The sequence below is a fragment of the Ictidomys tridecemlineatus genome, chromosome 8 (assembly GCF_052094955.1).
Source record: "Ictidomys tridecemlineatus isolate mIctTri1 chromosome 8, mIctTri1.hap1, whole genome shotgun sequence".
NCBI classification, from domain to species: Eukaryota; Metazoa; Chordata; class Mammalia; order Rodentia; family Sciuridae; genus Ictidomys; species Ictidomys tridecemlineatus.
In genome coordinates this window covers 20013136-20035405 of record NC_135484.1, presented here as the reverse complement: position 1 = coordinate 20035405, position 22270 = coordinate 20013136, and the positions used below count along the sequence as shown (strand labels likewise).

The 22270-nt window shown below is 39.4% G+C and overlaps 1 protein-coding gene across 2 annotated transcripts in view; it reads right to left on the bottom strand.

The window, feature by feature from the left end:
• Window positions 1-19969, bottom strand: part of Epm2a (EPM2A glucan phosphatase, laforin) — a 91825-nt gene extending 71856 nt beyond the window's left edge. Inside the window, exon 1 of one of the 2 annotated variants that reach the window (XM_078018958.1) lies at window positions 19594-19969. In XM_078018958.1, coding sequence (XP_077875084.1) covers window positions 19594-19894 — 301 coding nt within the window. In that variant the 5' untranslated portion in view covers window positions 19895-19969. The remainder of the gene's footprint in view (window positions 1-19593) is intronic. The other variant, XM_078018957.1, reaches the window with a different exon arrangement.
• Between the last annotated feature and the right edge of the window lie 2301 nt (window positions 19970-22270).

Below are 22270 nucleotides of genomic sequence, written 5' to 3'. Positions count from 1 at the left end.
AAGAGTTGGGTTTTTTGAAAGAATAAACAAAATTGGCAAACACTTAGCTGGACTTAAGAAAAATGTGAGATGACTCAAATAAATAAAATCAGAAATGAAAGAAGAGAAATTACACCAGATCCCACAGAAATACAAAAGAATCATGAGAAACTACTATAAATAACTATTTGACAACAAAGAACCCAGAGGAATGAGTGAACTTCCATACACAAACAACCCACCATCGCTGACTCACAACTCAACAGACGCTCTGATCAGAACAATGAAGAAGAAACTGTATCAGCAGTAACACATCTCCCGCTAGTGCTGAGGGGGTAGTGATGGCACAGCCCCTTGCCCAGCATGTGCAAGATCCTGGGTTCATTCCCCAGTACCACAAAAAAATAAAGTAATAAAAATAAAATCTCTCCCCAAAAAAGCCCAGGACTTGAAAACTTCACTCATGGAATCCACCAACATTTAAAGAGGAATAACAGTGCTTCTGAAACCCTCACAAAATGCTAAAGTTGAGAGAATACTTCCAAATTCATTGTAGGAGGCTAGCATTACCTGGATATGAAAGCTAGACATGGATACTACAGGAAAATAAAATCACAAACCAATATCCTTGATGAACATACATTTTAAAAAAAATGCTCTACAACAGGCTAGAATTCAAATTCAATAACACATTAAGACAATCATTCACCACAATCAAGTAAAATGTATCCCTGGGATATTCAAGGATGGCTCAACATATGCATATCAATAAATGTAATATATACTGCATTAACAGAATGAAGGGTCAAAAATGTATAATCATTTCACTAGATGCAGAAAGAGTATTTGATGAAATTCAAAACCTTTCATGATAAGGTCTTTCCATGAGGACTGTATCTCAGTACCCTAAAGCTCTCAGCAAGCATTGATTTCAATGGTAAAATATTGCAAGTTTTAATCTCTAATATCAGGAACAAAGCACAGATTCTCATTGTCATCACTTCTTTTCAACACAGTACCAGAAGTCCTAAGCAAAGGAGTTGAGCAACAGAATGAAATAAAAGGCATTCTAATAGTAAAAGACAAAGTGAAATTGTCTTTACTTGTTGACAACTTGATTTTATATATAGAAAACCCTAAAGATCCCACAACAAAAACTATTAGAACTGATAAATGACTACATCACTGACTACAAAATCCACATGGAAAAATTGGTAGCATTTCTATACACTATTAATAAATTAACCAAAGAGGAAATTAAGAAAACAATTTTATTTATAATATCAACAAAAAATAAATAAAATACCTAGGTAAAAGTTTAATAAAGGAGGCACAAGATTTGTATAATGAAAAGTAAAAATGACGATGAAAGTGAAGAAGACAAAATAAATGGAAAGATATCCTAAGTTATTCATATTTTTAAATATCCATCCTACACATAACAAATATTCGATATAATCTCTATCAAAATTCCAATGTGGTTACCAGAGGCTGGGGCAGTAAAGGTAGAGGAGGTAGTGAAGGTGATCATTGGGCAGAAGCTACAGCTAGACAGGAGCAAGGTGCTCTTGGGTGCTATTGCACAGTATGGTGGCTCTAGATATCAATAATGTACTATACATTTCAAAAAGCTAGAGGAGAGGTTTTTGAAAATTTTCATCACAAAGAAATGATAAACGTTTGAGGACATGAATATGTTCAGCTGTATTTAAACATTGTACAGACATACATGTATCAAGCAGTACATGGTATCCATTAATATGCATAATTTTTATGTTTTTAGGTTAGGTTTTTAAAAACAAGATTTAAGACCTGAAAGTATAAAACTACTAGAAGAAAACATAGGGTAAAACCTCCATTACAATAGTCTGAGCAATGATTGGGTTTTTTTAATTTTAACTCCAAAACCACATGCAACAAAAGCAAAAACAGACAAATGGGATTTCAACAAACTAAAAAGCTTCTGTATAGCAAAGAAACAATTAGCAAAGTCAAGATACAACCCATAGACTTTAGCAAAAAAACAAATAATCTGACTAAAATTGGGCAAATGTTTCAGAGACACAAATGGCCAACAAAGTTCATGAAAAAAGTTCAACATCCTTAATCATTATGGAAATTCAAATTAAAAACACAATGGAGGCGGATATTGTGATTCAGTGGTGGTGCACTTACCTAGCACAAGCAGGGTATTGGGTTCGATCCTCAGCACCACATAAAAATAAAATAAAGGTATTGTGTCCAACTAGAACTAAAAAAAAAATCTAAATAGTAAATAAAACACACACACACACACAATGAAGCACCTGTGGTGGTGCACACCTGTAATCCCATGTGCTGGGGAGGCTGAGGCAGGATTGAGAGTTCAAAGCTAGCCTCAGTAAAAATAAGGTGCTAAGCAACTCAGTGAGACCTTGTCTCTAAATAAAATACAAAATAGGGCTGCGGATGTGGTCGAGTGCCCCTGGGTTCAATCCCCGGTCCTGCCCACCCCATGCCACCCTGCCACCCCCACTCGCACCCCCCAAAAAAGGTAGAAAACTTATCATTGATGATTGTTGTTTTTGTGGGAAATTGTAAGTTGAAATATGAGATGCGTGAGCATTGGCCTTTCTGTGCATCTGTACATGAAAACTTCAACCCTTCTAGTCAAAAATGAGCCACACAGCCTACAACAAGTACTTGATAGAATTAAAGTTGGTGGGCTTACACCTCTGTACGTGATAGGTTCCCACCAATCAGACTGTAGGCTATTTATTATTCACTTACGCTCCAAATTTTGTGAAAAAAAAAATCAACGAAAGTCCTTGAGGCAGTTGTCTGGCAGCCTGGTGTGATGTGCTGGCCTCTCAAAGGGAAGCCCAAGGTGCACCGAAGAGGGGAGCAGGGGGCCATTAATAAAGCTTGGCCTTGGAGCACTTGCTGCCTCCACAGGAAATCTCCACAGGAAAACCCTCAGAAGAGCCTTAAGCCGTTCCAGTTAGGAATTTTAAGAAAACACTTCATTGTTAGCACCTGCCGAAACATATAGAGCAGAAAATATTAGAAGAGGAAAGTTCCATAATTCAAGAAAGAAGTGAGTAAAAGCTGAGTTGAAAAAATATGGTGGGGTAAAAACTTAGGGGGGAAGCTCTTTCCTTGAGAGAGCTTCCCCCAAAAGCCATCTGTTGGAACCCTAACTCCCAACCTACCTGTATTTGGAGATAGGGCCTTGGTGGAGATAAGTAAGGTAAAATGTCCTAATCCATCTGGACTGGTGTTCTTACAAGAGGAAACGAGTAAGAGGCAGAAAATCTCTGTCTCTCTTTGCTTCTCCCCTCCTCCTACTCCTCACCTCTCCCTCTTCCTCTCCCCACACTGAGAGAGACACAGTATGTGAGGACACAGCAAGAAGGCAGCCATCTGCAAGCCAGGAAGAGAGATCCCACCCAAAACCAAACCTGCCAGCATCTTGATCTAGGGTTTCCAGTCATCAGACTTGTCTGATGGTTAAACTAAAACCTGTGGTCTTTTGTCATGTCTACTAGACCAAAACAATTTTATGTGCAAAATATTCCAAAGTTTAATGCAGTCTACTAGCGAAGTATCACGGTGAGTTTTTTTTTGTGGCTGGTCCTGAGGTAACACAGGAATTTTAAAACATGACCCCTACCATGAACAAATCTTTGTTGATTAGACAAATGTTACACAAAACAATTAGTAAAGTAAGCAAAACTAAATTATAAAAAATAATTTTAAAACTATGTAACTGATGCATGAGCAGGATATTCAAGGTTTGCAAATATATAGGTTCCAGCTTCAGTGCCAGTTTCAATATATCCCCACTGAAATGCTATGTCAAGATACATTCTAAGGAGCAGCTGGTTCCCTGGGAAGGAAAACCATGATACTCTTCTGTGAATGTAAAGACTGAAAATGAGGTTCATTAGAGAAGACTACGTCAGTGAGTGAATTTAAAAAAAAAAAAAAAAAAAAAAAGACCGAATGACAGAGGGGACAGGCCTTAAGCTATGATTGTCAACAAGGTATGCTTTAAACATGACAAATAGTACAATCACCTATGAATGAGTGTGATTCAAAGCAGCCAATGGATAACAACACATTTGATTTCAGTGGTGGATGACAATCTCATGGCCCACAGAATGTCCATAGCACTCACCAAATTATAAAACAAACACTATGAAGCAACTAAATTTCATGACTTTGAAAAGCAGAGAACAGAATCACACACATCTTTAACCATTATTTAAGAAGCACATGGGTCAGTTAGCTTTCTGTCACTCCACAAAATACCTAAGAAATTAACTTATAAACAGAAAAGCTTCATTTTGGTTCATGGTTTTAGAGGTTCCCGTCCAGGATCAGGCAGGCCCACTGCCTTGAGCCTCGGCAAAAGGGGCACGTGGCAATGGTGGAAAGCATGTGTCAGAAATCATGAACCAGAAAGTGAAAAGCAGGAGAAAGAGGCCAGAATCCCACACCCCCTTCTAGGGCACACCCTAACCACCTAAAGAGCTCTCATAGGGCCTTGCCTCCTGAAGGTCCAGAGCAGTCCTAGTGGTGCCACCCCAGGGACCAAAGCTTTAACACACAGACCACAACATCCACACCACAACAGCATATCTTTACATGCCAAAACTTCCATTGATTAGTGCTTCATGATGATAGACACACCTCAAAATGGAATGTACCTCAAATATTACAAATTCTCCTGAAAAACATTCCAAACAATAGCATTGGCGTTGGTGGTATAGTGGTGAGCAAAGATGCCTTCCAAACAATGGCACAAATGGTAGGCAATTTTGCATCCACTTGAAATTAAAACCAATAACCAAGCTCCACTTATATAATTTCTAATAGAAGTCTGAAACTTAAATCCTTCTTAATAAGTTGGACTCAAAGTACATTTAATTATTAATACTTCATTCAATGTTACGATAAACTAAAGAGAGGCAAAAAAATTTGACCAGATGATCTGAAATGATTGAATCTTTTAGTAGTTAATTAAGCCATGACTCAAGGGATGAAACAAAAAGATCAGCTGTTAAAATGCTCCATCTCCACATAACTGGAGATATTTGCGAGATACTGTGTTTACTCTCTGTGTTGCATGCAGAGATGTTTATTCATGTGCTTGATAAGTTTTGATTTAATTGTTCCAATAACTTTAATGTTGTTTTTCCTATTGTCATTAAGGTGATTTTTATAGTAGTGTCTAGACTTTTATTGTTGGTGGTGGTGTTTAATTGGCATTTTTTTTCTCTCCACAGCACTCTCAGAATTGACTAGAAATTTCCTTGCATATCATAACCTGCATATCATAAACACACAAATCAAAATCATACTGTAAAAATAGATAAAACATCTGCATTAGCATTTATCTCACTGTATAAAGCAAACACTTCTAACCAGATTTTGCTACTTCATTTGACATACTTTGAAATCTATGAGAAAAATCCCGCACTACCTTCTTGCTTCTTGCGTACGTAAGTACACAAATAACGCTGGGGCAGAGGACACCTACCCAGTACTCGTGTCTCAGTTATGTCCAATATCTGTATGCTGAGAACACAGAATAATCATGCTCATTCCAGAAACCCTTCAGAATAGGGCGGTTTATTTTTTATTTAACTCCATCCTAACACAGCTAGCCCAGCAAATGTACATTTTGGCAGTTTCATAATTAGTAAACACTTTGGCATAAAATATCTCTTCAATTAAGATTTTCTAGAATGTAGACTAAATAGCTTATTTAATAAAATACTCTCTTGAGCTGATGTAGTCCTGCTGTGAAAACTGTCTCTGATGGCTTTGTGCTTCAGTTTCTTCCACAGCAAAATGTTTTATGAATCCTGTGGACATGGAGCTGACATGGATATCATAAGATGCTGCTCTAGTTACTGGGAAGAAACTAGATATGCATGCCTCACTGAAATAGATGATGAAGTGATCCGATATAATATCTAAAGACTAAATTGTTTTTGGAATTTGAAATTGTTCCAAGTCATTTTAGATCCTTTTGATGAGCTATGGAATGCTGCAAAAGTAAAAGAGGGCACACTTAACACTAGTAATTAAGGACATACACTCACACCAACACTTTTCTCGCCATGTACTACATTTACAAAGGTGACCCCATAAGATGACATCCCCTTCGTGTCACTGAAGCCATCTCAGCTTCTTTAGGTACACCTCCAGATGTTTGCACAAAATTGCCCAACAAGACATTTCTCAAAAGGTATTCCCATCATTAAACAATGTGCTTCTCTACCTTAAAATCTGCCATGAAGTGCTCATGTATAAGAAACAGGTGAGAAAGGACTTGTTCCTGTAAGCAACAATTCAACAACAGATCCCACACACACATACACAAAAAAAAATATCCCACCTGACTTGCAGTAACTTAAACTGATAAAGGCTGTCTCCTGTAATGAGAGATGGAAAGCCAGGTGCCCAGAGCAGGTCAACACCAAGTTCTTTCTAAAGGTGCCCTCTGCCTTCCTTCACACATGGACTTTGTGGTGAGGCTTGTTGCCTCACATTCAGAGGATGACCTCTGGTCATCACGTCCAGAGTCCTGGCCATGAGCAGGGTGAAGGGCCATACCAACTAAGCTTTGGTTTCTTTTGATGAGAAAAGTGAAAGTTTTCCAGGGAGACTCACACAAAGGACTCCCCTTCTCATTATCCAAAACAAGGTGACACCAACCTCTGGAGATCAATTGACATCCAAGGGGGATGAGATAATTGTCCTGGAACAATGGCGACTCATCTTCGCACTTGCCTGAACAAATCAAGGTCTGGCCAGCTGAGGGGAAAGGTGAGAAAGGAAAGCCAGCTGGGCACTGATGGTGACACAGATGGGCGGGAACATCATCTTTCTCCAGCAAATAATTTTGGAGAATAAACCAGATCTCCTTGGGGATCACAGGTCCCCATGAAACTTGATTCCAAAGTATTCACTATATTATATTTTTAATTGTATGTGATTTCTAGTTAAGTAAATCAACAATGACAGTAACAGCATTTTTAACATACTTCAAAAAACATTTTCAATGCAGAGAGGGAAGGAGGAGGAACAGGTTATTTGCCTATTTCTTGATTGTGTTTGGCTTTTACAACTTCCTTGTTATAACACAGAAACTCCACCTTCTAATCCAAGCCTTAAATCTCCCCCAAATCCCTCCTCTTCCAGTCCTCCAATTGTCTCTGCCCACGATCATCTCTTATTAGCTTGTCCTCCCTTTTCTGGCCTCTCCTCACTGAGCACCTCACTTCCCTATTCTCTCTTCAGTGTGCTATGACATCTACCCTCAGCACCCCCACCAAAAGGACTTTAAATGAAACCACCTGCTGCCATATTAAATTTTCCTCTCTCCTTACCTGCCTGAAGCACTGAATAATGGCTACTCTCCGTGGAGACCTTCCTCTGTGGGTTCCAGGACCCTCTCCTCCTGGAGGCAGTGTATTCTAACAGGCAAGTGCATGGCCTCAGGATTCTGACTCAGATTCCATTCCCAGTTAAATTGTCGCCGTCCCTCCGTGTCAGTGCAGGGTGGGTTCCAGTATCACCCTCAGACACCAAGATCCACAGATGCGTGTGCCCTCGTGTAAAATGACAAGACGATCTGTAGCTAATCTACCTACATCCTCCCATAGACTTTCAGTCATCTCTGGATTACTAATTATACCTAATATGATGCAAAGGCTCCGTGTTTTAGTTAGCCTGTCATCGCGGTGACCAAAATACATGACAAGAACCACCTAGAGGACAAAAGGTTGATCTGGAGCCCATGGTTTCAGTGGTCTCGGTCTGTAGAAGGCCATCTCCGTTGCTCTGGGTAGGGCCGAGGTGAGAGAGAACGGCATGGGGAAAGGGCCCAGGCAAAGAAAGCCGCTCAGCTCAGGGCCAGCCAGGTCAGGAAACACAGAGAGAAGAGGAAGGGGCCACAGGAAGCCGCTGCCTTCCAGGGCCCATCCCAGAGACCCACCTTGTTCAGTCTTGCCCTCCCTCCCTACAGTTACCACCGAGTTAGCCCATTCAAACTAAGATGCACTGAATAAGTCATAGAGCCCATAATCCAACCACGTCGCCTCTGAATATTCCTGAATTATCAGGAACTTTTGGGGGATACCTCAGATCCCAACCATAACACGACATAAATAATTGTTATACTATATTATTTATGGAATGATAATGATAAAAATCTGTCCGTGTTCAGTACAGACACAATTAGTTTTTCAAAAAATTTTTTTTAATCCAAGGTTGATTGAATCCACAGACAGATGTGGAACCCAAAGGTATAGAAAGTCCCTGTATTATTTACTGTTTGTACATGGTAATGAGAAGATCATTTAAACCTGTTTTCTCATTTGCAAAAAGAAAAAAAAAAATGGGCTAATGGTATGATCTAACTCATAGGATGTTGTAAGGGAATTCAATTAGGTAGTCCATTAAAAGGATTTAACACAAGAACTATCACAACTGGTGTTCAATAACTCAATAACAGCTCTTAACTACTACTCTTCTCTTACTTTTCCTCAATGCTCAAATAGTTTTAACAGCTTTGTTCAGGCGGCTACATTTCAAGACAAGACCATAATGACAGTAATTTCACATCATGGGTTCATGTGTCTCCAAGACCGGATCAGCAATCTTTTCAATAACTCTCCTCATTTACAGATTCTGACAAATCCCTGCACGAACCATGCAAACTTCCCCTAAAACAGAACTTTCTCTTCAAAATTCTTTCAAGGAAAACAATTACCTTATTTTCTACTTTTATAACATAACTAACTAATGCGAATATGAGTGCTGATTTTTATCAGTTTGTTCTTATTTATTTATTCCACTTTGGGACAACATATTTTGAAAACTGTTCCTCTTGAACAAAAAACCAACTCTCCCAATTTTCTCTTATCAACAAATTTGTTAAGCAGAATTCCTAAGTCAGCAGTGAAAAGACACAGGAGGGAAGGATCTGGAACAGGGAGCCTGGGCATGCTGCCAGCTCTCGCCACAGGTTTATTCATCACAACACTTAGGTTCACTTGCTCAACTTGCAGTGAACCTGCCTAACTGATCCATTAGCCACTCTCTAATTTGTGTAAATAAAATTGTGGGATTTCTCTAAAATCCTTTGTTGAAACTAAGATACAATGTTCTTCCATTTTTCCCCTCGTGCAAATGGGACTATTTGACCAAATAAAATTTCTCAAGCAATTTTTAAACTTGATCAGAAATATATAATAATGATCAAACATCAAAAGTTTTTCACTTCATGTGGTGGTTAAGTTCCTTTGCAAAAGACAGGGACAAGCTAAATATCAAAAAAAAAAAAAAGCTTTAAATACTTATGCACACAGTGCTCACAATTCACCATTATACTATAAAAGAGAAAAAATGTAATTTCATAATTATAAAATTATGTAATTTCATAATTATAACCATAAGTGAAAGATGTTAAACTTTCCAGTGACATCAATTTAATTTCAGACATTTAAAGCAAAATAAAAAAAAATAAATGTTTTTCTCCCTGAAAACAGCGAGATTTATTTGACACAAAGCAATTAAATTTTACTGTCAAATTTTAACCAACTAAAAAATAAATATCTCCTCTGTTTACATCAAGTTTTACAAACAAGTTTAAATAGCCTAATTTTTCAGAGCAGCTACTTTCTCTTATACAGAATATAGTGAATACGGCAGCTTAAAAATTGCATTGGTGGCCCCTGAACAAGTGAATACATTGTGTTGCTGAGTAATTCTGATTTTTTTATCCCTTGCAATAGGGAAAGACTCCTCTAATATACCTCTGACATCACTTACATTGAATCCTCAATATAAACAGAAGTCAGAAAGGAATAATTTATCAAGCTTCACAAGGACCTTTTCTTATTTAATTAATCGTCTAGAATTAATTCTTTAAGAACTCCTGAAACAAAGTAAACTGATATGGAACCACGATAAAGTGTTTCTCAAACATGTCATAAACATCAAAGGATTCAGCATAACAATTACCTGATGATCCTCTGATATACAGAAAAAGCAGGCATCATAGTCAAAAATGTCTGCATACATTTACTGTAAAAAAAAAAAAAAATTAAGCATTCATTGAGAGCAAGTGCCAGGCCTGGTGGCGCACATACTTGAGAGGCTGAGGAGGCTGAGGCAGGAGGATCCCAAGTACAAGACCAGCCTGGAAACCTTAGTAAGATCTTATCTCAAAATTACGTAAATAAAAAGGATTGGGGATGTGGCTCAGGGATAGAACACCCCTGAGTTCAATGCCAGTACGGCAAAATAAAGAAAGAAAAAAAGAAAAGAGCAAGATTTCTGTAAGCAATCGTTCATGATTTTAATTACTTTAAATATCAAAAATTACATTAAAGCAATTTGCTTACATCAGAACAAAATTAAGCTATCTAATAATTCCTGCCAAATGAAGTAGAAGTCCCAGAATAATGCTTAGTTTTAGGGAGATTGGATTCACTTTTACTTCATTCGTCTTTTTAAATGAACAAGAATGGTTTTTCAAAATTGTTTAGGAGGAAAGAGGGCATATGGAACAAGAAAGGAGAAAGGGAAAGTTTTAAAATGAGGGTCAATTACTTTCTGAGATTACACACAAACTGTAAAAATGATAGTAGAAAACAAGTGACATGCTGCCCCCTAGTGGAAATATAATGTAGATAAAATCTTATTTTAAAAAATTGCAAGGTTTCATATCATAGTTCAGTTAGAAAAATAGAGCTTAATAATTTTCAAAGTAATTTCACCTGTATTACTCCTCAAAAATATCCAATGGTACATACAGCAGAATTATTAGTATGCTTTCTGAATCTGAGATTCTAGATGAAATAATCTGACAGAGTCCTGTGCTTATTTATTAGCAAAAGGAGGGCTGGGGTCCAGGCTTCTGGCTCCTGGTCTGCTGCTGTTCACACTAAAAGGCCCCTTCTAAACACTGCAGGCATTTCACAGAGGACAAAGCTGAGACAGAGATTATCAAGGCATCTCAAACATGTCCAGAGGATCTTAGGAATGTAAGACACGAAACTCTTGGAAGACTTGTATTTTTCCTTTAAAATTCACATGAGATTTGTATTCTGTTCCATAGGATCTACCTGTCTTAGTTTTTAAATATTTGGGGTTTTTTTCAAGCACCTTTCAAAACCCTGATTCTTTAAGACAATGGCTGTTCTGCAAACTCACACTGAGAGCATGAATTTCCAGTTGAGATCCCTGGAAAGTGACTTACTCAAGCTCATTCATCCATCGAATACTTAACAAACCAGGCATTCTTTTAGGTCACAGGACAAAACTGTGATAACAAAGAACCCCAAGTTATCAGCAGTACAAAAGAGCAAAGATTTTCTTTTCTCCCATAGTAGAGTTCATCTTAGATTGATTAAAGGCCGGGAACCATATTTACAAAGGAACATCAGACAGAGCCTGTAATCCATCCCAGCAGCTCAGGAGACTGAGATAGGAGGATCACGAGTTCAAAGCCAGCCTCAACAACTCAGTAAGACCCTGTCTCTAAATAAAATACAAAAATAGGGCTGGGGATGTGGCTCAGTGGTCGAGTGCCCCCGAGTTCAATCCCTGGTACCAAAAAAAGAGAAAGAAAAAAAAGCAATCACTATTTGGAACAACAAAAGTAATCTCTTGGCAGAGAGAAAAGAGAATGAGGTAAAGCAACAGGCAGTGACATGGTACTTTCTCTCAAAGTTCCAAAGCTAGCTATATGGTAAAAATATACTCCCTCAACAAAGCAAAGAATAGTCTTCCTGTGGAGAGAGGCTCTGGGTATTGGTGAACAGTAATGATCTGCCACTTTCCAAGATGTGCTTAGGAAAGACGGCTCTGGGTAACATAGAGGAAAGAGATCATATTTCTCAGTATAAGGAAAATAAAGTCATTTTATTTAGGCGTTTTAAAATTTTAATTTAAATGTTAAAAGAAGCTATCATGGAAGCCTAGAGGACTTGAAATACAAATGAGTAAGTATTAGACAAGAAGACAGAGAGAAGGTTTTTGAATGAGAGTATGAAGCATGACTTGAAATCCCAGATCTGGATACAGGGGAGCTGCTCTGTCAAGTGAAGGATACTCATCATTTCAGAACACAGCAGGGAGGTTCACTGTACCCATGCACAAAACTAGCCAGACAGCTGCAGGTATCAGAACTTGACTATGCAAATTCTAAGTAGAATCAACACATTAGGCTTACCTAATTTATATATTCCTAAAACCTACAAAGAGTTGAGCACAAGGAAACCAAGTCAGCCAGTGCAGTAACCATACAAGTGATGAAAAATGTGAGTTCCCTAAACTGTAGGCCTGATGTTCTCAAGCTCAATAACATTGGCTCCAACTGCAACCATGTTATTCCTTCCCTCTGCTCATGCTGGAAGGTTAAGTCTCAGACCAGAAGCACCCATGAAAACTTCCACACTGAATCCAGCAACTGGAGAAAGAGCAAAGTCCTGCAATGCCACTAATACATACCACATAGAGACTAAAACACTGTGCCCTAACCCAAGAGAATATATGTATGAGTGTTAGGTATTAATAAAAAAAAAAAGTTTTGCTTAAATACATTTACCAGTCTTATGTTGTATAATTTTTATCATTAATAAATAAATAATAAATATAAGTTATTTGAAGAGGCTGCCTGCTGTAATTTCAATGTCTGTGCCCCTCCAAAGTTCATGTTGAAATTGAATCCTGATGCAACAGGATTAAGAAGTAGGTAGGCCTTTGGGGCAAGTGATGAAGTCATGAGGTTAAAGCCCTCACAAATGGGATTAATGCCGTCATAAAAGGGTTTGAGGGAACAAGTTCATCCCTTTCTACCTTCTGTCCTGTGAAGACAGTGTTCATTTTTTCCTCCATGGGAGGATTATCTTGGGAGCAGACAGCAAGCCCTTACCAAACAAATCCTCCAGGCAGCATGAGCTTGGACTTCCAGCTGCCAGAAGTAGGAGAATGAAATTTCTGTTATTTACAGATTACTCAGTCTCAGGTTCTTTTGTTATAGCAGCCCAAACTGACACAGATACTACCTCTGACTGGTTTTCACATTATTATACCAAAGCCAATGAATGAATATAGGATGGTTCTTTGTAGAAATAAGACTCCTAGTACAGACAGCAATCCAAGGAAAGGATAGAGCAAAGAAAGAGTTGCATAAGTATGGACAAAAACAACGGTCTAAGTAGCTGAACATAGACGGCTTTTAGGACATGGCTGGAGAACAGCAGGAGAAAGGAAATAACTGCCAGACTGTGAGGAATAAGAAAGGCGAGACCAAGAGGTTTAGACATATTTTCTAGGGAATGGGAAATCATCAGAAAGTTGATTATCCCATCTGTATTTTAGGGAGATAATTCTGATAGTAGTGTGAAGGAAGGACTGAATAGGGAAGAGACACAGAGGAGTCAGAGCAGGTTGAAGGCCACTGTAATGATAAGAAACCCACCAAGGGCAAAGGCAGCAGAATGGTAAAAAAAAAAAAAAAAAAAAAAGTCTGTGCGAAGGGATTGAAACATTTCAATGGCAGAACCTCCAACATGATCTTCCAAACCAGTTCATTTTCAAAAGTATCTAGGAAAATTATAAAATTTCTATTCCCTGATCAACACCAGAAATATTAAATCAAGATCTCTAAAAAAATGTGACCTAGGAAACACTTATATCCCCCAGGGTTTAGAATGCAAGCAACCCTGTCTCAAAAGTTCTTATGCTTCATATGCTTGAGTGACTTAGCCACGGGGTCTTTAAATCAAAACCACAGGAAAAGAAGCATTGCAAAGGATGAAGAGGTATAGATATACTGACTTTAAAGTACTTACAGGACAGGACACTCAGGTGCAAAAGCCTTGCAGACAATAAGATATATTGAACTGAAAGTTCAGAAGAGAGATTAGAACTAGAGATACATCTCCTAAACTTGGAAGAGAGCTTCCAGAGACTTGACTTAACATGAGAGGTTATCAGAGGACAGAAGCTCAACAAAGCACTTACACTTCTGGGCAGGACACAGAAAGATGACAATTTAAGATTGGAAAAGGAAGCATAGTGGGTTCAGCAGATAATTCCATTAGATTAGCATTCAGCCACATCAGCTTGCATATTCACAATAAAGTAGAACACTATGCAAAGCTAATCAGAGTGAAAGTGTTAATGTTTAGCCCAAGGCGGGTGTATCAACAGCTGAATGCACGATTCCTGTTGCCATTTCAAGGATGGTCTGCTTCAATATCACCTGAGGTGGACATTTTTAAATCATGGACTCTTGCAACAGAACAATTAAAAGCAAATAATCCCCTTAAAAAACGGGCAAAGGGGTTGGGGTTGTGGCTCAGTGGTAGAGCACTCACCTATCATGTGTGAGGCACTGGGTTCAATTCTCAGCACCACATGTAAATAAATAAAATAAAGGTCCATTGACAACTAGAAAAATGTTCTTTTGAAAAAACAGGCAAAGGATTTGGATAGATTTTTCTAAATTGATATATGGTCAATAAGCAAATAAAAAACCTTCAACATTATCAGTCATTAAAGGAAATGCAAATCAAGGTCACAGTAAGAAATCACTTCACATCCTCCAGAATGGTTAAAACAAAATATGCACATAGTAGCTGTGGACAAGGATGCAGAGAGACAGACTCCCAGACAGACTGGTGAGAATATAGAATGGTACTGTCTCTTTAGAAAACAAGAAGCCTCAGAAAGTTAAATGTGCAGTCCTCAGGTGACTCAGCAATTCCCTTTCTGGGTACAAACCCAAATGAAGGAAAAATATGTCTACACAAAAACTTGAACACAAACATTCTAAGCACCATTATTCCAAAAGTGAAAATGACCTATAGTCAATCAACAGATAAATGAACAAAATGTGTTAATCCAGACAAAAGAATATTACAGTAAAAGTGAAGGAAGTTCTGAGAAATGCTCCATGTATGATCCACGGAAACACTCTAAGTGAAGGGAGCCTGTTACAAAGGGCACATGTTACATGACTCCATCTCTATGAAATATCCAGAATGAGCAAACCCATAGACACAGGAAGTGCTAAACTGCTGTTTGCCAGATGATGGGGGAGGAGAGGACAGGGACTATTAATGAGCACAGGATTTCCTTTTGTCATGTCAAAATGTTGTAGAATTTTCTTGTTGATGATTATACAACTGTTGAATGTACTAAAAACCACAGAACTATATGCTTTGAAAGGGTGAGTTTTATGCTATGCAAATCATGTCAATGAAACCTTTTACATATTGATGTTAAAAATGAATAAATACATAGAGACCAATCCCCCATGCAAGTGAATCATCATTTATGTAGACATTCTGCCTGCAAAGAGGTAGAGCATAACTCCCCACTCCTTAAGTGTGGGTTGGTATACAGTATGTAAACCAATAAAAATGAGTAACTTTGCCACAGAGAAAATTAACCTTCATTCCCTCCGTGGTGTGGTCAGGGTTAACATCAACAGAAGTCCGTCCTGTCGTGCCACATACCCTCGATAGGATGTGGTGAGAAAGGCCTTCCACTTCTATGATCTTCTTCCCCAAATCCCATAATCCCAGTCTAATGAAAAAAATAATAATAATAATAACAGGAGCAGTCTACAACATACCTGAGAAGTGCTATTCAAAACTGTCAAAGTCCCCTCAGAAACATGGCAGGTATGAGAGACCACTGCAGTCATAAGGACTAAATGCAATGTGGTCATATGGACGAAATTATAAATGAAAAAAAAAAGTATGTCTGATTTAAAAAACTGAAATCTGTGAAGTGTGTACAGACCCTAGTTTATAGGGTCTGTACTATAAACATCCATTCCTTTCTGCTCTGTGCTCCATTCATTCAACCAATGCTTACTGAGCAGCTGCTAGGCACCAACTAAGTGCAGGAATTTTTTTTTTTTAAATGAACAAATTGCATACAGTCCCTATCCGTCTAGTGGGATATCACACATTAAACAAACGAATACCGTATTTGATGTCTTGTTTTAAGATGTAGCATACATTTTTTAATTGCCTACCTAAAATTCACTCCCCTCATTTTCCTTAGTGAACAAAATCCTAATTTTCTTCAGCTTAGTAATGTGTTAGGCTAAATTCTGCAATACATAGTCAAGAAGGACAATTCTGGCCAATTCTAAATATAAAAGGAAAGGAGGAGTATTTTGGTAACAGTCTTGCTTTCTAGATGCCCCGGATGCCCAGGGCTGTCTGTTGCACAATCCCGTATTTATTCCACTGAATGCACTAGAGTTGTGGGTCTTGGGGGAAGCCAAGAGAGCGCAGTGTGGTAGCTCACCTGACATCCAACATGTTTTTCTTCTCTGGATTGAAGCATATAAGTGTGAATCTAGCCTGGTGGAAATGAAGGCAAGGTCTAAAGAAAGCAAGCCCCAGAGGAAGAAAGAACGAAGTTAGAAAACAAGTGAGGAGAGAGAGGCTGCACTCCATGCTTCTCTTCATGTGGTTACATGAATTAATATTTTTTTTTCTTGTTTTTCAAATGTTTTTAGGCTGGTTCACATTCTGTTTTTATCACTTGCAACTAAAGCTGACAAATCAAAATAACCAGTGCTATTTTCAACTGGAAAAAGAGGGGTGAAACCCTGCACAAAAGTCAAATCAAAATGGATCCAAGGCTTGGGAATTAGAGCAGAAACTTGCAACTTCTAGAGGAAAACACAGGGTGAACACAGGCCAACACTCCATCCTATTGGTTATATTGGTACAGGCACCGACTTTTTTTTTAACAGAACCCCTAAAACTCAAGAAATAAAACCAAGAATCAATGTGTGAAATGGCAACCAATTAAAAAGCTTCCGCACAGCAAAGGAAACAACTGAGAGCATCAAGAGACAGCCTGCAGAAGGGAGAGAAAATCTTTGCCAGCTACTCCTCTGACAGGCATTGATATCCAGAACATATAAAGAACTCAAAAAGTTTAATACCAGGAGCTGGAGTTGTGGCTCAGTGGTAGAGCACTTGCCTAGTATGTGTGAGGCACTGGGTTTGATTCTCAGCACCACATATATGCAATTAAATAAATAAAGGTCCATCAATAACTAATAAAAATATTTTTTAAAAAAGTTTAATACCAAAAATAACCTGATCAATAAATGAGAAAAAGAACTCAGCAGACAGTTCTCAAAAGAAGAAACACAAATGGCCAAAAAAATACATGAAACAAATGTTGAACATCCCTAACAATCGGGAAAATGCAGATCAAAACTCCACTAAGATTTCATCTCAATCCAGTGAGAATGTCAATTATCAAGAATACAAATAATAATAAATGCTGGCAAGGATCTGGGGGGGGGTATAAACATACATTGTGGGTGGGACCACAGACTGGTACAACCACTCTAGAAAGCAGTATGGAGAAAGCAGTTTCCCAAGTCAGAAAACTTGGAATGGAACCACCATAAGATCCAGCTATCCCACTTCTCAGTATATATCCAATAGATCTAAATTCAGCATACTATAGGGACACAGCTATATCATGTTTATAGCAGCACAATTCACAATAGCCAGACTGTGGAGCCAACCTACGTGCCCTTCAACAGATGAATGAGTAAATAAAATGTGATATACACACATGTACATACATAGAATGAAGTATTGCTCAGCCATGAAAAATAATGAAATTATGTCATTTGCTGGTAAATGGATTGATCTGGAGACTATAATGCTAAGTGAAATAACCCAGATTCAGAAAGTCAAAGGCCAAGTGTGTTCTCTGATATGTGGAAGCTAGTCTAAAATTAGGACAAAAAAGAGAAAAGAAATCAAGGGGATTCTATCAAATAAAAGAAAGATGGGGTGAGTAGAAGAAGGCGGTTGGGAGGAGGGAGACTGGACAGAATAAAGGAAAAACAGTGGAATGAATCTGACCAAACTTTCCAATGTACATGTATGAATATAGTACAGTGGATTTCACCATTATGTATATCCACAGGAAACTAACTTTTTTGAGAGAGAGAGAATTTTTTAATATTTATTTTTTAGTTTTTGGTGGACACAACATCTTTATTTTTATGTGGTGCTGAGGATCAAACCCAGTGCCTCACGCATGCCAGGTGAGTGTGCTACCGCTTGAGCCACATCCCCAGCCAGGAAACTTAACTTTTTTAAAGAAATGTAAATGAGTAGAAAAAAATCAGTAGAGGAAAGGGAACAGGAAGAAGGAGGAAGAAGAGGTTAAGTGTAAGTATGGGGACTTGGTTGGAGCAAATTATGCTCCATACATTTATAATTATGTCAAAATAAATCCTACTTAATGCATAAGTATTATGAATCAATAAAAAGTTTTTAAAAATTAAATGATACTTTATATACAAAGATATGAAAAATTGTGCTCTATATGTGTAATAAGAATTGTAATGCATTCCGCTGTCTGTATTTAAAAAAATAAAATCAATTAAATAAAAAGCTAAACGATAATGAAATTTAAAAATAAATTAAATTATAAAATTTGCACCAACTAGAAGAATAAGGAGGAGGAGGAGGGTTGTTGTCTCAGTTCAGACATTGTTGGGGGTCTGGGGAGAAGCCCATGGAATCTCCTTTTTGGAGTATAATTTGGCAACCCTTATTGAAATGTAAAACATGGCTACATTCTCACCAATATTTTCACTTCTTTAAATCCACCCTATGGAAAAACTCCAAAATACTCAAAGATAACTTTGCATAGGGACTTCCAATCAAACCATTATTGTTTGTAACAGAGGAAACCTGAAAACTAGAAATAACTTTAATATACAATGGAGGATGCAGAATTCTCTTTCCACTTAAAAAAATATATATTTTTTATGCAGTAACACTGAAAGGTATGCACAACATGGTTAAACAAAAAAGGCAGATTCAGAATTACATATATACAATTTTTATTTTATAAGTATGTATACTAAATATATGTATGTGCTAAATAAATATTACATGTGTGTATGTATATGTATATATACATATATAGTGTGTGTGTGCAGGCAATTTATTTACATTTATAGAAGACACTGTACATTTAAATTCGTACTTTTTATTGTTTCACTTTTACAACCAATATGTATTTTTATATTTCAAGAAATCCGGTCATGCCTCAACTGTCATGTATCTGAGATCTTTTCTGAAAATCGAAAATGGTAAATACTGGATGATGTTTTTGCATTAGTTCACTCTCCAACTCCAGGGAGCAAATTCTACAAAGTAGGACACTGTAGCCTCGGATTAGCGAAAAGGCTAATTGTCACTGGTTGGAGATAGATAGGTATATATTTTAGGAACTGGGACGGGAAAGGAGGGCAGGGAAGCCAGGCGGAGCTGGGCGCTGGCACCCACAGCGGCCGGCCCGGGGACCGCGCAGCGGGGCCACGGAGGGCGAAGAGGCCGGGCCCTGGTGACGAAGGCCCGCGACACTGGCGCGACAGGAAGGCGACGCCTTGTGGGCTGGGAGAGGGAGCGGGGTCGGAGGGTCCAGAGACCACAGGGGACGGGAGGCGCGCGGGGACGGGGACGGCGCCCTCCGGGGCAGCGCTGGAGGCGGGCGCGCGGGCCCTCTCCGCGCCGGGGCGCGCGGGGGCCGTACCTTCCCAGCTGAGCGCTCCTCCCGGCTCGCGCTTCAGGAACTTGTACCAGAAGGTGTCCACGCGGCCCGGCTCCGCCCCGTCGCGCGCCGCCTCCTCGGGCGCCAGCTCCACCTCCCCCAGCCACAGGCCGGGCTCCGGCAGCGCCAGCGCCCCCGCGCCCGCCGCCGCGCCCGCCGGCCTCAGGCGCACGGCGCCTCGCGGCTCCCAGCGCCCCAGCTCCGGCCGCGACCCCACGACCAGCAGCTCCGGCAGGGCGCCGGCCACGGCGGGCGGCACCACCACCCCGAAGCGGAACCGCATGGCGGCGGCGGCGCGGCTCCGGGTACCCGGGCTCCCCGCGCGAGCGGCCTCGGCGATTGGACGGCGGCGCGGGCGGGCGGCCCGGGGCGGCGGGGACACGTGCGGGGCAGCGCCTTTTTTGGGCTACATCACGCGGCCGGGCAGCGCTGGCCTCCTGCACGCCCGGGCTGGCGACCTCGGGAAGTTGTCAGCGGAGCCACCAGAGGCCTCTTGCTGCACCGCGGCCGCCGGGCACCGGGGACCCAGCGAACGGAGGCGACAAACGTCTAAACATAGTGACTGTCCTGACGTCTTTCCAAGAGACTCGAAATTGCCTTTGCGAAGGTCAAAAAGGATCCGCATCTAGATGGGGCCCCAAATAGTGCAGTTGGAGGAGGGTCCTGGACCCAGCGGCGGGGCTCAGCCACTCTGAGTCTCTGGGTTTTTGTAAAATGAGGGTGTAAACCCGTGATCTTACGGGATCCACCTGGTTTAAAGGGTCTGGAGTTGGTACAGGACGCCCTACTCAGGGCCTAGAGCTGACCCAAACACATCTCATACATTTCCCCTGCCTACTCCTGTTAGATGCCTGGAGAAACCCAGGATCGCTTTCTGTTTTTGAAAACACTCTATTTTTAGAATGTGGAAATGGGTTTGGAGCACATATTTTCAAGATCAAAACAAGACCAAAACTTTTATGACTTTCATGATTTTTCTTTTAAAAATGGTATAGAAACAAAAACCCTTTATTTAAAATTTACTTCTAATAAAAATCACTACTTTTTAACCTCAAAACATTTGAAGTCAAAAACCAGAGGCTTGAAGATATTTGGCCAAGAGAAAACTATTTAAATCTTGGTGGGGGTGGCACTTCAATTTGTCCTTGTCATAGATAAAGAATGTCCTGTTTATGTTTGTTCCTTTTTGATTTTTCCACTCTATTAGTCTCACGCCTTACTGTTCTATATTCACCAACATTTAACATAATAACACATCCTTTAAGTGAATTAAAGTCACACAAAGTACTTACTTGTCAGTTTTTGGAAACTTGTCAATAGTGAGGAGGAGGGGAAAAACAAAATTTTATGCATGCAGAAAATCATAAGAAAAAGATATAAAATATTGTAAATTACACAAACGCTCTCTATAGAACAATTAGTACACTAATAATACATTTCATTCTTAAATGTTGATATTCCACTCAAAGTTTGGTTGGTTGCTAAGCTTAAGGGTAAACACCAAGAAAAAATGTAAGACAGCAAGGCTGGCCAAACATGGCTGATTCCGTAGCAAAACAGACATGAACTCACAGTCGCATGTGAGTTGGTTTATTCAGGTTGCTGTTACAAAATATTCTTGGAGTAATTTTAGGAAAATAAGAGTCATTTGGCCATGCAACGACGGAATTCTGATTTCAATGACTTCTCATTTCTTCAGGAGCCAACAGTTCAGTACTCCCTTGTGTTCCATTGTGCTGTCCGAATCCTATACTTTCCAAATATCATTTGTTTTTTCCCACCAGTTCTTCCAAAGTGAGTCCTGCACATCCCATAGATGAAACAATAACAGAAAAGGAAAACAATGTACTTGTTAAACATTACTTTCTTTCTTCTGCCCTTTTCATAAAGAAAGTGAATAATTTTAACCACTGGAAGAAGTATCCCTTTAAGCCCCTAAACAAGCTTTCTTATGTTGTGGATTTCAATATGGTGTAGATATGGTGGTTACATTGTGTAGCAAGCAAAATAGAACTGGAAGGGAAACTGATACAAAATATGAGGCAAATGATATATTTCAAAGATATGTTTTCATTTCATATTGTTGTGGGATTCTGACCCAAAGACCAGGAGCGCAGTGGGGTTGTCTTCCATGCAACAGTACTTGTTAGTTCCTTTGTCTTCCCTATATGGTAACATACATGTTAATTAGATATTCTATACCATCAAATTTTAACATAATTACAACAGTGTTACGCATGACAGTTGCAGCAGTTGTGCATGCGCAGTGGGTGTGCCCTGTCTGTCTTTGTTCTGGAGGCCGCATGCGCACATAGCTGCTTTGTGACATAGCTGCTTTGTGACACGTCCTTCTCTCTTGGATCCCGGAGATCCCTTACCACAGTATTTTGACTGCCAATCATTTGGTTACACAGCCATTGAACCTTTATTGTATGTTGGGCATGTGGTTTTCATACTCATATCACCTCATTTGATTTAGGAATCCTATTGAAAAGATTAAAAACTGCTGAAGGGAATCCTTCAAAATATTAAGGACAACTTCCCTATACTGAATTAAATCTATAAAGAATTAAAGCTCCAAATTATTTTAACTTCTAGAGCTGTGGATACAGCTCAATGGTAAAGCAGCTGCCTTGCATGCAGAAGGCCCTAGTTTCAA